Raw genomic sequence first — 16429 nt, 5'->3', positions numbered from 1 at the left:
GATGTACGAGGCTATGCTGTGGGGGTTTATTTCTCTGTGGGGCCTAGGTAGTCCTAATCTAATGTGTCACTGTGGCGTGCAACAAGTATAACCGTGGTGGTGCACCCGTGGCCTGTAAAAAGGAGTTATGATAGAGTATGGTGCCATCGCTTAAGAATGCACCAACTTCCTCCACCCCACTATCTGTCCAGTCCTGTATCCTGGCCCTCGAGAGTCTTCCCTGTTGTGTGGGGATACCCAGGATGATAAGTAAGTAATACTTTATTGTACAGTTAATAAAAACCATTACTAACACCATCATCTATGCTGCTATAAATATTTATAATCCTTTCTTTTTTTATTGCTGATGGTTTTTGTAATGGTTTTTCTGTAGTAGGGGATCTCTGTGTATAGTCATAATCTAAAGAATAGTCCCGCCCATGTGCGTGGACCCCGGAGCAATCAAAAATAATCTCTTAAGTTGTCAACATATGCAGAACTGCATCGACACTTAAGAGAGAATTTAAAGACATATAATGCAGCCTATATCCACAGGCTACACTGTCCAGTACTTCAACTAGAAATTCCACCAAAAACCACAAACAGCACAGCCTGTCCAGGTTTTTCCAAGAGAAAAACCTTGCCTTTAACAGCAAAACCCTCTGGAATGATAGAGAGGAAGAAGTGGACAGACAAACCCCATAGGCTTTCCCTTATGTGGCTCAGAACAGGGTACTGTGCCTTTAAGAGAACTTTCCAGAAGCCTCACAGTATCCCAGAATTCACTGCAGGTCCCTTTTACTTTCAGTTCTTTTTTCCGGCTCCTGCAAGCAGGACCCTGGAGCATTGAGCTCTCCCTTTTCAAAGGTTTATTTCGTGATTTTCACTGTTTTCAAGTTTTTTGAGTGCTTTTCTTGAAGTACTTTGGTGTTTCTTCCATGTGTTTGTCTTGGTGCACTCTTTATTTGCCAATATGACTGCATTATTTGACAAATGCCCCGAGTGCTCGAGGAAGAAGGCGAAGTCGGACCCACACGAGGTGTGCATCATCTGCCTTCCCTCATCTCATGTCCCAGAGGAGTGTGACATCTGCCAGGGCTTCTCTAGCAGAACCCTGAGGGACAGACTGAAGATCAGGCTCCAAGGCTTGGAAGACAGAAAATTGAATGCACAATGTGGGTCTGGAAGGGCTTCCTCTGCCCATGCTGAGGCCTCTGGGGGGCTCCCCAGGGGCAGGAAGACCAGCAAACGTCCCCATTCTCCGTCGGCGTCGATTGCATCGACTACGGCGTCGAGAGGGATGACTACAGTCTGTTCCCCGTCTCCCCAGGGCTCTGGGTTGAAGTGGCGTCGACGCTCGGCGTCGAAGGAACTGAATAGACCGCCGTCGAAGTCACCGGTGACGATTTTGTCATCGTCGTCGAGTATTCGACGTCGAGAAGTGGCCCGGCGTAGGCGTTCGCCGTCGGCGAAGAAAGGTCGTCGTCGAGGGGATCCTCGACGCCGAGGCAGCGTTCAGCGTCGAGGAGACGCTCGCCGTCGAGGCGAAAGTAGCCGTCGAGGAGGAGACGCTCGCCGTCGGGTCGACGTTCTTCGACGCCAAAGAGGCGCAGAAGGAGTTCTGGCGCCAGGAGTCAGTCGAGCAGGCGGCAGGTGCCTATGTGGGATTCTCCAGCATCCCAGCCTAGGAAAGAGGGCGGATCACCGGGCTCGGTGTATTCCGAAGTGTTTACGCCTTCTAGGCCGAAGTCGGTTACGCCCCCTCCTCTATTACCCAGGGGGCCACCGCCGCGGGCTCCCACCGCGCCTCCACTTCCACCTCCTCCTCAACCTCAGCCTCAACCTCGGCTTCCAGCTGACAGACCTCCTCCGGTTCCTCCGAGGACGGCGTCGCTACCTCGATTCCCGACGCCCCCTAAGGGTACCCCTCGGCCGAGGGCCCCTGCCGGGCCAAAGTCGCCCGCTCCGGTGAAGCCGGCTGAGCGCCCGAAGCCAAGGAGATCGCGATCTCGCTCGGATCGGAGGGGGAGATCTCGGAGTCGTCACAGGTCCTCAACGAGAGCTAGACGGCGTCACAGGACGAGACGGTCATGGTCCCACACGGATTCCTCCGGGACCAGAACCTACTCACCGACCTTATCGGAATCCCCCGGGACGAGAGTATCGCCGGTGGACGAGATCAGCACATTCCAGGATGTTCTCCTGAGGGGTGCAGCGAAGTTGGGTATCACGGTGACGGTGCCTACTCCAACAACATCCGTGATCTTCGAGACACTGCATAAGAAACACCTGTCTCGACCTTTACTACTCCTGGTGCCGGGGCAGGTTGAGCCTGCAGAAGAGTTGTTTCTCACCCCTGCGGTGACGAAGTCCGCTCCTTCGCGGCTCCTTAAGAAGTACAGGGCCCCGGATTCTGACCCTGCCTTTCCTCTGATGAATCCTACTCCGGATTCTGTCATAGTGACGGCGGCTAGGAAGCAGCATGCCACCTCCCCGTCCTCTACTGTACCTCCGGATAAGGAGAGCTGCTGGATTGACTCGGCAGGCAGAAAGGTCTGTGGGACGGCCTCTACTGCTATGAAGGCGGCCAGCGCTGCGGCTTTGCTAGGACGGTACGATCGTGCCCTATGGGAGTCCCTACAGCAGTTCGCCGAGTTCCTTCCCCGGGAGAAAAAGGAAGATTTTTAAGAGGTCCTGAAGGAGGGGATGCTGGTGTCGAACCAGCTCATCAGCGCGTCTGCGGATACGTCCCTTCTGGCTGCACACGGGCACTGTCATGGTATCGACCAGCGGTGCCACGCGAAACTTCGGCTTACGTCACTCAAGCCCAAAGCTCAGCAGCGGGTGGCCAATCTGCCTTTCTCGGGTGAAACCCTGTTTGGCAAACATGTGGATGATGAAATGGCTCGCATGAAGGCGGAGGCTGAGACCCTGACGGCGGTCGGGCTGGAAAAGCCCAAAGAGAAGAAGACCTACTGCCCGTTCCAGAGGCGGTTCGGGAGTCAAGTTCGTGGGCGAGGACAGTCTTCGGGACAGCAGCAACAACAGCATCAGCAGTTCCGGAAGCCCTTCCAGAAGGGTAGAGGTGGCCAACAGTCCGCGGCAGCGAACAAAGGCCCGGCTGGGTCTCGACCCTGAGCGGTTACTTCCCCTACATTCGTTACCCGCTCCGGTGGGGGGAAGCGTTCAATTTTTTCTGTCAGAGTGGAGAAAAATTACTCAGGACAAGTGGGTGCTGAATATTGTTTGCAATGGATACAGTCTTCGTTTCACCAGCCCGCCTCCCTCCATTCCACCGGTCAGCTCGCAGTTTCAACTGCGCGAGCTCCAGGCGGAGGCCGATATCCTGTTAAGGAAAAGGGCGATAGAAGACGTACCTCTGTCTCAAAGAGGAAGAGGTCTGTACTCCTGTTTCTTTCTAGTTCGCAAGAAGGACAAGAACGAGTTCAGGCCCATTCTGGATTTGCGACAAGCAAACAAGTGGATTCGCAGAGAGAAGTTTCGCATGCTGTCGTTGCATCAGATTTATCCTCAGCTGCAACAGGGAGACTGGCTATGTGTTGACCTACAGGATGCGTACTTCCATGTGCCCATTGCACACAAACACAGGAAGTTCCTGCGATTCCAAGTCGGCGCCAATCATTATCAGTACACAGTACTGTCATTCAGGCTGAAGTCTGCGCCCAGAACATTCGCGAAGTGCATGGCAGTGGTAGCGGCGCACCTGAGAAAGAACAAGGTGTTTGTCTACCCGTACCTGGACGATTGGTTGATCAAGGCCTCCTCCTTCTCGGAAGCTCAAGCGCACTTCCAGAAGACGTGCGTTCTCTTGAACAAGCTGGGGTTGCACATCAACATGTCCAAGTCTGTCCCGACTCCGGTCCAGTGCATACAGTACTTGGGAGCGTCCATCAATACGCTGTCAGCAAGCGTGTCTCCTTCGGAGGAGAGACAATTATCACTCCTTCGGAAGGCTCAGGCTCTTATGACCGCTCCATCTACAACAGTGAGGACGGTGTCTTCTCTACTGGGGTCCATGGCCTCTTGTATCTTCCTCACGCCACACGCACGACTGCACATGAGACCATTGCAGGAGTGCTTGGAGGATCAGTGGGATCAGAGGAAAGGATCTTGGGACGACAAGATACGACTGTCTCTGCATGCTCTTCAGTCTCTGAAGTAGTGGTGTTCAGCAGAGAATCTCCTCAGAGGGGTTCCCTTCCACAAGGACATTCCCACTCAGACTATTGTGACGGATGCGTCTCTCCACGGCTGGGGGGGCGTACTCCGGAGACTTACAGATTCAAGGGACGTGGTCCCTGACGGAATCCACGTACCACATCAATTTCCTGGAACTCAGAGCTGTTCACTTGGCACTGAAGGCCTTTCATCCGTCCTTCCGGACCAACTCTCTGCTTGTTCAGACGGACAATACGACCACGATGTATTATCTCAACAAGCAGAGGGGGTCGAGATCACGCACTCTGTCGCAGGAGGCGCAGGCGAACTGGCACTGGCTTCTAGCCAGAGGACTGACGATAACGGCTACCCATCTAACAGGTGTGCAGAATGTTCAGGCAGACGCACTTGGCAGACTGATTCAGGGAAACCACGAATGGGTCATAAACGACGATGTACTAGGAGAAGTCTTCGCAAGGTGGGTTACTCCAGACGTAGATCTGTTTGCCACCGCTGAAAACCGCAAATGCCGAGAGTTCGCCTCCAGGTACTACCAGCCGGGGACGCTGGGGAATGCGTTATGGATCAACTGGTCGAACAGCTTTCTGTACGCTTTTCCACCCATTCCCCTGATTCCGGCGGTGCTCATCAAGCTGTCCCAGTCCAGGGCGCGGATGATCCTGATTGCCCTGGAATGGCCCTGGCAGTGGTGGTTCATGGACTTGCTTCACCGGTCTCTCCTTCCTCACATACGGCTGCCGTGCAGGCCGGACCTTCTCACGAAGTTCGGGGGGCAGATGTTGCACCCCAACCTCCCGTCTTTCAGTTTGGCGGCATGGCTCCTGAGATAGTGCAATATGGCCATTTGAATCTACCAGAAGATTGTATGGACATACTGAAGGAGGCTAAGCGACCTTCCACTAGGACTTCTTATGCTTACAAGTGGAAGAGGTTTTGCATCTGGTACAAGTCCAAGAACTATGACCCAACGACGTGTAAGGAAGATGTCATCCTTCCGTATCTTCTGCATCTGGCGCAGTCTGGTCTTAATGTCCATTCCATTAAGGTTCATCTTGCTGCGCTGACTGCCTACAGGAAATGCCCTTCACAGACTTCCTTCTTTCAGATCCCTGTGATCAAAGATTTTTTGGAAGGCTTGAAGAAAGTGTTCCCTCCTGTCCGGCTTCCTTCGCCTTCATGGGAATTGAACGTGGTGCTGTCCAGATTGATGAAGGAGCCTTTTGAACCTATTCATAAGGCTTCGTTGCAGCACCTGTCCTGGAAGTCGGCGTTCCTCGTGGCCATTACATCGGCCCGCAGGGTGAGTGAAATTCAGGCGTTGTGTTGCCAAGAACCTTATACTGTATTTCATGCTGCTACGGTTGTTATGCATACTCACCCTAAATTTCTTCCAAAGGTTATATCTGACTTTCATGTTAACCAGACCATAACTTTGCCTACGTTTTTTCAGAATCCTTCCTCTCCAGCGGAAAGGTCCATGCATTCCCTGGATGTTAGGAGGGTTTTGAAATTTTATCTGGAGAAAACCAAGGATATCTGTAGGTCAGACCAATTGTTTATCAATTATGGATCAGTCAGGACGGGTCTTGCTACCTCTAAACAGTCCATCTCGAGGTGGACTGTGTCCTGTATACAATTGTGTTACCAAAAGGCTAATAAGACCTTAGGGGGTAAACCTAAGGCTCATTCCACCAGGGGCAAAGCTGCCACGACTGCTTTGCTCCGTAATGTTACAATTGCAGAAATCTGCAAGGTGGCCACTTGGAAGTCGGTCCATACCTTTGCTAAGCATTACTGCCTGGACTCTGATGCCAGGGCAGACACTCAGGTTGGGCAGGCTTCACTGCGAAATCTGTTCGCACAGTAGTGGTGTTATTTCTCTTTTCTCCACCGCCGCTTTGGTGTGGGGATGGGCTTGCCATTCTATTCACTAGATTATGACTATACACAGAGATCCCCTACTACAGAAGAAGTAGTTTCTGTCCTGGCTCCAGTTCTGTAGTAGGGGTATCTCTGTTATTGTCATAAGCGCCCGTCCTCCTCCCCGGTGGAGAGAGATATTCATGTAAGAAATGCTACAGGTCTGGCGTGTTACGCCTTCAAAAAGAACAAAGTAAAAGGGACCTGCAGTGCATTCTGGGATACTGTGAGGCTTCTGGAAAGTTCTCTTAAAGGCACAGTACCCTGTTCTGAGCCACATAATGGCAGCCTATGGGGTTTGTCTGTCCACTTCTTCCTCTCTATTATTCCAGAGGGTTTTGCTGTTAAAGGCAAGGTTTTTCTCTTGGAAAACCCTGGACAGGCTGTGCTGTTTGTGGTTTTTGGTGGAATTTCTAGTTGAAGTACTGGACAGTGTAGCCTGTGGATATAGGCTGCATTATATGTCTTTAAATTCTCTCTTAAGTGTCGATGCAGTTCTGCATGTTTTGACAGCTTAAGAGATTATTTTTGATTGCTCTGGGGTCCACGCACATGGGCGGGACTATTCTCTAGATTATGACTATAACAGATACCCCTACTACAGAACTGGAGTTACAGGACAGAAACTACTCCTTATTAACTGTACAGTAAAGTATTACTTAGATACCCAGGATGGGGATATTCGTGGCATAAGGGGTCGCTGAGGCCGTGTACAATAGGGCCTTTCTCCAGCATTGTAGGGCGGTCTTCAGTAGGGGAGGGCAATCTGGAGGGATCCTAGCCTTCGGCAATAGCAAGGAATGGAACTCGCCCTGTTATATCCTCTGCGGCGTGAACCCAATCTCCTGCAGGTTTCTCCCCGCTGTCCAATACGATAACCATTGGAGCTGACTGGCGTAGTAGTAGCTTCGAAAATCTGGAACTCCCAGGCCGCCACCTCGTGTCTCTAGTTGGAGTTCCAAGAGAGGGAGTCAAAGGCCTGCCTAAGGTCCAGTGCTATGCACCCTGCATCTTGGTAATCCCGAGGGGTGGCCTTCATTAAAAAGTGTAGCCTTCTAGTGTTTAGGGAAGTACTGCGATTCGGTAGGAATCCACATTGATCACTGTGGATTCGCGTACTAAGGTGTGGCTATATGCGATTAGCGAGGGCCTTACTTAGAATTTTGTATTCAGTGGACAGCAGGGAGAGGAGCCTATAATTAGATAGCTCTAAGCTATCTCGTCCTGGTTTGGGTATCAATGTGACCAGCGCTTGCATAGTGGAATCTGGTAGGCGACCAGTCTCAAAGGCTACCTTATATACGGATTCCAGTGTGGGTACCATGATCTCGGAGTAAGTATGGTTAAACTCGACTGGGAGTCCGTCAATCCCAGGCGCTTTGTTACGATTCAACCCTTAATTGAAGCACGGATTTCATGTTGAGTTATGGGGCCATCTATGTCTTTTTGTACAGCATCGGATGCTACCGGGAAGGGAAGATCTCGTAGAAACTCTGTTATAGAGGGGCCTTCCACAGGAGCAGGGTGTGCGTAAAGTGCTTCAAGATGACCATAAAAGGCTGTGTTTATTTGTTTTTGTGTATGGACTATATGACCTGCAAGTGTACGGATTCTAGTTATGACTGGCGGGTCCGGCCTATCCCAAACTATGCAGACAAGCAGTGCACCTGACCTGTCTGCTACTGTGTTTCCGTTAAAGAAATGCTCAATGATCTATTGTCTGCAGTGTCTCTAATGTTTCCGCATGGTCTACGTGAGCAGACTGCAATGCTCCTAGTTTGTCTGGGTCGGATACCGCCTCCCGTTCCAATGTGTCCAGTCGTTGTTCGATGCTTTTTAATCGTTGGTGCGTCTCCTGTCTGGCACCCACTAACTGTCCAATCGACGCTCCTCTTACCACTACTTTCAGGGCATCCCATTCAATTAGGTTGGAGGAGGCGGTGTTCCAGTTCTCGGTCAGATAATTAGTAATAGTGTTAAAGAGGGTTGCGCGGAATGGGGCATCTTCTAGTTGTTGTGCATGTAATTTCCAGGTGGGGACTGGGGTGGGCACCGTACCCCAGCAAAGTGTGAGCTCTAGGAGGTTGTGGTCGGAGAAGGTATTCGCTAAATACGTGGATTGGTGGGTCCTAGTGATGATGAATCTGGAGCATAGGAATCTGTCAATTCTGGTATGGAGATTGTGTACGGAGGAATAAAAGGAATATTCTTTGTGGGTAGGGTAAAGGCATCGCCATGCGTCCGTGTCCACCCCTCCGCCCATGTAGTGAATAGGTCCACCAGTTTGCTAGCGTTTGTACCATAAATGTAAGGGCAGATGTGATCTGTCTAGGGCAGTGTTCAATACAGCATTCCAATCCCCTCCCAGTATCCAGGGTATACCATCACAATCCACTAATACTGTACCCAGCCTATGTAAGAAATGGTCCTGGTCAAAGTTAGGGGCATAAACGCTGCCTAGGACCACCAGGGAGCCATCAAGCATGCCCTTCACCAGGATGTATCTGCCTTGGTCATCAACCCGGCGTTCCAGCTCAAGAAATGAGACCCCATGGCATATCCAAATGGTTGCATCCCTAGCAAAATCTGAATAATTAGTAGAATAAATGTGTCCTCTCCATTTTGTGCGCATTTTTTGTGCTTCAGAGTCAGTTAAATGAGATTCTTGGAGGAACGCCACCTGTGTCTTATGCCTGAGGAGATATGCATGATTACGGTGTCTTTTCTGGATTGCTCCCAACCCACGTACATTCCATGTGATAAAGTTGTACGACTCTACGGTATTAACATTCCTGGGCATGTCCTTGTGAGTAGAATGGAGCTCCCGCGTACATGGATCCGGTAGACCAAACCTGACCAGAAGTCCCCTGTCCCCAAAACCTTAACAAAACTTGGCGCAGTGCCTGAATCACGCTGTGCCCAACAATAATGTACAAGTAGTACAGAACATATAACGGTGCATACGCTTGTGGGGAGGCAGCCATCCTCATACATGGTCATGGTCACAGAATGGTCTGCAACTCGACGGCTCTACGGAACTCCACCCCGGGGGGGGAGGAGGGGGAAATCGTGCTATCAAATTCGTTGGGGACAGTGTTTCCATTGTAATCAAACATTTGTAAGAATATTCCGGAGCCCCCCTTAGAACAGAACAGGACCCGAAATTTGTAGAGGTGCGTACCCTATACCAATGTAACTTACAATTCGAGCCCCGTACATTACCAAGCAGAGCACAGCAGAGTGATAACATTCATAGAAATCATTACAAGTAAAAGGATATGATAGTCTCTGAAGCGTGGAGTCCGCTCCATCTGTGGAGGCCAATACCACTGCGTCTTTCTCTGGCATCATGGGCTTGCCGTCTGTGGTCTGTTATCGATCATATCATCGGCTGTCCCGGTGTGATCATGGGGAAGAGAGTTATACTGTGTTCAGAGTCGGAATGGAGAGTACTGTCTTTCGAGTCCGTGGAAATTTTGTTTGCATCGGTCACCGCAATCGCTCCCTCCTGATCCCGTCGCTGCTGCTCTCACGATGGGCCCGCGCCTCCTTCACTCCGGTTGGAGTTCTGGGAGCGATGAGTGTTCCGTTTTGGGAGTTTGTCTGAGTCCTGTGAGGAGAAGTCTGTGTGGTTGATTTGGCTAGAACCGATGCACATAACTTCCATCCATTCCTCGGCATCTGCTGGACTTTCAAAGAAGTGTTTTTCTTTGTCATGAATAACTTTCAGCCATGCTGGGTATAAAAGTGCATATTTGAGTTGTGCTTTCTGGAATTTTTTCTTTATAGCCTGGTAGGACGATCTCTGTCTTTGTACCAAGATGGTACAGTAGGGGTACAATGATATACGGTGGTTGTCTAACTGGATTAGTGCCTTTTCTCTTGCTTTCTGCAATAAGGCGTCGCGGTCCCTATAGTTGAGAATTTTCACTATCAGAGGGCGGGGCGGTGTGCCAGGTCTGGGTTGTCCGGTCAGAATTCTGTGGGCTCGTTCGATGCAAAATTACGGGGCGAGCCCCTCAGGAGCCACTTGGTCTCTGAACCATTTTTCCATAAAGTCTGCCGCCTTATTCCCTTCGCTGCGTTCCGGCAGGCCAATAACGCGTATAGTATTGCGTCTGTTTCTGCCCTCCGCATCTTCCACCCGGTCCATAAGTGACGTCATCTGTTGCTGTAGAACGTAGACAAGTGTTCTGCAACTCTAGGAGCAAGGTCTGTAATGGATTGGCCATGGTCCTTGACCGTGTCAGTCGGCTTACTGTGGTCCGCCCTAAGTAGTGTTAGTCCTGTGGTGAGGGTACCCATCTGTACCTCGAGCCCCGCTCTAGAGTCGCGGATCTCCTTGAGGATGAGGTCTAGTTTATCGGATGTTCCATCGGTGTGTCCGGTAGAAGCTGCTCCAGGCGAGGACAGCCAGCTAGTGTGTCCCGTCAAAGTGGGAGAGGGGTCAGCTTCTTGTTGTCCCTCCAGTGTCTTTGCTCGGACCCTTCCCATGATGTAGATTTTTCCCTAAGCTCAGAGCTAGCCCATCTCAGTAGGGGAGCCCAAAGGGGGTATTGGCAGTGTCCCGGGCAGTAGTATTTGGCTGCCCTATTGTCCCTCAGTGTGTGCTGAATTAGTATTGGAATTGAAACAGGGAGTAAGTAATATGGCGTCACGTCAATTAGGCAAAAACAGGACCGAGTGGTCTAGTAGTAGTGGACCACGGTGCACTAAGGTTGGCGGGTAGGGCCTCTGTCCAATATCAGCTGGCACATTCTTTCCTGCACATTAGCTATGGTACATAACGCGGCGGGAACACACAGTATGCACCCCAGGCAACGTGCAGGCTCCACGAGTGTGGGCCTAATTCCGGGGGGGATGCCTACTGCGGTAGCAAGTACAAGGGTCCAGTATGAGGAAGCTCTTCACTGTATGGGAAGTTGGGGGGAAGGGGTTCCAGCATCGACCATGCGATATTCACCGTTCCCAGTCCTCGGGGTCCCCAATGATCCACTATATCCCCTTAACCCTTGTTAATTTTCTGTCATCAAAGTGCGCTTCCAGCAGCACCTCTCATGTGGGTCCATGGAACTTCGCCACTCACCGCCTCGTCCCTAGATGAGTCTCCCTGGCAGGTCGTCTCCTCTTTCTCCTGTTGCGGGCCCCTGATGCAGCCCAGGCCGAGGCTTCACTCGTGGCTAGCGCGCTGGGGGTATCCTGCAGTGCAACCGCCCCTTAAAGATGCATGGGGCACAGGTAGGGCATCATGCGGCCGGAGCTAATAAATTCCACTATTTTCAGGCCCAAAGTGGGCCCCGTACCACAGTGTGGCCGGGCTGCCGCGCCACACGCGGACCCGCACTCCACGTCTGGTCCCGGCCTCCTCCTGATTTCAGCAACAAGCAGGCCCGGGTATTCGCAATTAGTGTATGGCCAGTTCCAACATCCGCATTCGCCAGCAGAATCCGGGCCGGATTATGTGAGTCAGCATGGGACCACGCAGCTTCTCCACTCACCGCGCCGGTCCCTGGTGAGCTCCTCCCACACACGCCACCGTCATCCTGCTGTGTCTCCCCGGGTGGTCTCGCCGCCAAGCAGTGCGTTCTCCTGCAGCAGCACACCAGAGATAATCGATGGAATGCCTGAACCCTCGAGGATGACTGCAGAGCAGGCAGGGCGCTAGTGGGTGGGTGTCAAGGGGGAGAAGCCAATGTCTTCCGGGCCAAGAGGAGGTCCCAGACTGCAACGTGCCCAGCCAGCCACGACCCGCGCGGGCCCTCGCTCTACTCTAGGCCCGACCTCCGCCCTAGGTTAGCGGCGGGTCGACCCTGAACTGTATTGTCGGCGTAGAGCGGTTTCCAGCGCAGATCGGGGCACTCCTCCATGCAGGGTGCTCCGAAGCTCCGATATCTATGTCCCCAGGCTGGTAGTGGCCGAGGTTACGGCGTAGAAGTGAATCCCCCCCGGAGGGTCCGGAGCTCTATTGAGTCACAACCACCATCTTAGACGGCTAGCCACGCCACCTCTGGAAGAGCAGTGTTAAACGATTCCTGGAAAAACACCTTCCTCATTAGTACCCCCAGAGCCTAGTAAAATGGTGACTGCTTGGACATGTACTTACTTTGATAAACATAGGTCTGATACTTTAACCTCAGAGATTCATCTTTCTTGGATACAACAAAATCTTATACCTTCTGCTGGTAACCACATTTCTGTCCAATAAGCATAGTCAAATTCTCCATTGTTAGTTGATTTCTGAAATGGATTTGTTTTGAAAATCTTTAATCGGACATTGTCTTGAAACATACAGGTCACCATGCGGTAGTAAACTGCTCTTTCACTTGACAAAATGATGACAAAATTCACGATTAAAGTATTGGCCCAGAAGCCACCATCTGAGGTAGAGAGAAATAACTGGTGAGCATGTGCTCATTTACCTATTGGGTGGGATTGGCGTACCTCTTTCAAAAAACATATTTTGTACTCCTAATATGAATTGTTGTGTGGGGTGTCAAATATGTTTGATTACACAGAGTCCACAAGTTATTTGTAATAAGTAATGCTCACTCACAATCTGTACCTCAAATAATTTAAAACATAAATGCAGTTGTGCCATATATTTTCAAATGTGCTTTTCTCTCTCTCTCCTGACGCTCGGTCAGGGCAAATGGCCACCAATTGCTTGAAAGGTTTCCTTTGTGCATGATTTGCCATTAAAACTGGCCCTCTGCCAAGCTACAAAAACTACAGAAGAAAATGTCACTTTGTGTAAATGTGAACTAAGCATCCAGGTAGACTTTTAGAATAGATCTGCAAGTATGGTTGGAATCTGCAAACCATTGTTTTTCAAGGAGAAACAAGTCAGTCACACACATTCCCTCCACGCTCAAGTAGAAGAGACAAATATGCATAAATCAGTTCTTCAACCAGTACACCTTCTGGAAGTGTGCAGTGAAATACCTTGTACAAGGAGAAATCTTCATGCAAAGTTCAAATAACATACTAGTCCTCTTCTCGCAAAAATAATTTTTGTGGCACAATTCAGCCATGTCCGACGCAAGGACTCATTGTTAGAGGATATTCTTTTTTCAAGGATTACTACCCACTCGCAAGAAGAGATCCTGGTTATACATAGGTCAGTGTAACAAATGGGGCCTTTGCTGGCAGACCAATCTCTCTAGGGGCTTTACTTCAAGAATCTTACTGCTGTTAATATTAGATTCTATTTTAATCAGAGGTTCTTCTGGCAAACTCAGTAGTTTGCTAGTTTTGTCTTGTGTGAGTGAGACTTGGCAAATCAATTTTTCTAGTATTTTTTCAAGGACAATGTCCTATGGTAGCAGTCTATTGTGGGCAGTAGCAATCCGTTGGGAACATCTTTAGCTATGAATACTGTTTGTCCAGGTTTCATTGTGAAAGAACGTCTTTCGCTGCAAGTTGTCTTTGCAGTAGGTCCTCCACAAAGGGGCATGAACGTTCAGTTAAATGACTGCACACTTGTTTGAGGCTCACTGGTTGTGAAATGCAATGTATATTTGTAATGCTTATTAGAAATAGAATTGGTATACCTTCTCCCTTCCGCACCATCACATCCTTGAGAACCTGACTATTAATTCCAGTCACTGAAGTGTTTATAGTTTTATTGCACAATTGAAACCTGTTGTAATTGTAAAGAATACAGATGTTTTATGTGAAACGAAGAGGGCCCTGGCCAAAGCGTAATGGGTAGTAAAGCTAATGGCTATCTTAGAGTTTTAGCTTTGAAATATTGATTGCAATGGAGACTTGAGTAATTTTTCGGTTCTGCTTTCCTTCTTGCAGATTCTGCTGTTTAGGTCGCAGCGAGGTTCAGGATTTGATAATTCACGACGCAGCCGAGTTTATTAAGAAAGATAAAGTGCCAGTGTCCCGCTTCCCCCACTTCTGCTTTTGAACAATCCAAGCAGCACCCAGCGCAGCCAACTCCAGTGCCTTCTTGGAGTGGCACCTTCTAAGGGCATAAAGGTGTCTGAACTCCAGATATAGACATCTAGATAGTCAGGGCCGCGGCCTGCCTCCTGACCCTCACTGCATGGGGCTGTGCGGGAGGACCAGTGCAAGGGGAGAATGCGGATTGAAACACTGCTTTTAGAGCTGCCTCTCTTTTACCAAGTGCTGAATCTGGCTGCTGCTTTCGTTGAATGTTTCTGTTGATCTCAACATTAAAAGCAATAATTAGTGTAGATTGGTTTGTTCGTTTTTTCCTATTTCCTGTTTGCTTCTGGTGGGAGAACTGTGCTGTTTGCGATTAGACTGTCTGTTTTTCCTCATTAATCTTGTTTGTTTGCTATGCAGTCCTCTTCTTGCCCAACCTGTGCTAAATTAGTTTCACATTTTTGGGCAGAAGAGAGCAAGGGCATGCACTTTTGACGTGCAGTGCCAGCCACTCTTAGGAGGTGTTCCATTTGCTACCCTGTGCACTGTTGGAAGGTGAACTAGAGTGGACAGGCCATTTCATTGTTGGGCCCATCCGTAGAGCAGAAGGCAATGAGAAGCTTGCATTGGGGTCTGGCCAAAAGACTTGCTTGCCTACACTGGATGACCAGTTAAAGATGTAAAGACACTGCAGATTATGAATAGGAGTGTTGTTTTATTGGAAGGGACTGTTCAGTATTGAATTAACAGTAGTACTTTACCTTCGATAACACTGTAAATGAAGGTACTTTAGATTATATTAAATAGGAACAACGGCATACCAGTTTTCCACAATGAAACACATATGAACACCGTATGAATGTTTAGTGATGTTGTATATTTGTAGCTCCATTTAAGGTCCAGCATGCGATCTCTCTGGTTGGAGTGTTCCCTTACGCTTGGTAGACACAAGACAAAGTAGCCTGGCTGTAGTGAAAGTAGGTAGGGACTGCTCGGATTGTGCTAGCCTACTTTAAGGTGTACTAACAACTGTGGCCTTCTGCCCACTCAAGTCCTATGCTACTGCAGGCATCGGAGACCGCCTGGGCCACCATGCTCTGTCTCATTTCTTTGTACACAGATCTTCTTTCCTCAAGGCCTGTCTGGCTCTTTTCCATCATAGCATGTTCCTTTCTGCTAACTCACTATTAGTGTGACAGTTGGCCCCTGCTCGTCTTCTACAGTGCATGTGCACACATTAAAAAAAAAAAATACACCGAAAGCCAATGTACGTTTTTTGGGTAGCTAATAGGTACCTTGAAAGCAGCAGATCTCTGTAGTGCGCTGGTAAGCACAAGGCAGACAACGCAATTTGTATTGGCGCACTTCACAGATTGTTTCCCTACCATGGTAGGTCGTACTTGAAGTGCAAATGGCTTTGGAGTAGTAAAATGCTGAGAGCATCCTCTACTTGGTTAAGTTTCTCCTTGTGCTGAAACACCTTAAAAAGTCTTATCGTATACTTTTGTGTTACTGTTGTGTTATTGACCATATTTAAAAACTGTATCGATAGCAACAATAAAAATAGTTATTCAGAAATAAAAATATTTTTGGAGCTAACGGAATAGAAAAGATATTAGAAAGAAAGAGAAAAGGTTCTCTAGAGCGGTCAATACTTATGATTAAATCAATTTCAAAAAAGGAAAATAAAAATTAAGGACGAGAATCATTGTGTTAGGAAATATAAAAGTGGAAAGGTGCTGTATAGAATGGTAAATTAATAATAGTGAAATATAGCACTAATCCAGTGAATCAGACGAGACCTGGTGTGTCTTAGGCAAACTCTGCATTTTCAGTTAGCTTAAGAGACGAGTGTGGAAAAGTGTACAGATGAGCTATTGACCATATCAATTTTATGATTAAAACACAGCCCTTTCCACCAGGTGTTAAAAGACAGTTCTAATGGACACTTATAACAGTATATTTTTCACCTTTTGAATATCCCCAGTCTGGACCCTGATAACTTAAACATCAGTGCTACAGCATGCCAACAGGTGGTGTCTCGAACCTCTGTGTTGGCTCTGCACCACCTTGGAAGTCACTAGTGGAACCTGCATAGAATGGCCATCTTGTCATTCTGATGGTTTTCAAAACTACAGTGTGCTTGGCAACAATATTCCTTCCAAACACTTCAGGTTTCAAACTATGCCAAGACTGCAAAAAGAACATATCAAGCCTGGACCTGGTGTTTCTTGGATGCCTGGGATCCTGTCATGACTAATTTGTGCAGCAAATGTACCTCCTGTACCCGAAGGTGATCTGCAACCGGGAGGCGAAGGTCTAAATCACCGAAAAGGTTGCAGTCAAAGCACAAGTCTTGCTCATGCCCAAAGTTGTGAGCCCAATCTCAGTCCTGGTCACAAGGCTGTTCCTGCAAATGATCCACTTCCTTATT

General features: G+C 49.0%; 1 protein-coding gene across 6 annotated transcripts in view; it reads left to right on the top strand.

Annotated features, from left to right (window-relative positions):
• Positions 1–16429, top strand: part of CSNK1G1 (casein kinase 1 gamma 1) — a 746303-nt gene that overhangs the window by 596473 nt on the left and 133401 nt on the right. The window contains exon 12 of one of the 6 annotated variants that reach the window (XM_078684997.1): positions 13903–14303. The exons of the other annotated variants lie outside the window; for them this stretch is intronic. Coding sequence (XP_078541123.1) covers positions 13903–13968 — 66 coding nt within the window. The 3' untranslated portion in view covers positions 13969–14303. Of the gene's footprint in view, positions 1–13902; positions 14304–16429 lie in introns of those variants that run through there. 6 annotated transcript variants of the gene reach the window in all.

The sequence above is a fragment of the Lissotriton helveticus genome, chromosome 3_2, assembly GCF_964261635.1.
Source record: "Lissotriton helveticus chromosome 3_2, aLisHel1.1, whole genome shotgun sequence".
Lineage (NCBI taxonomy): Eukaryota > Metazoa > Chordata > Amphibia > Caudata > Salamandridae > Lissotriton > Lissotriton helveticus.
Note: the sequence above shows the minus strand (reverse complement) of the source record. Positions and strands in the feature narration are given on the sequence as shown.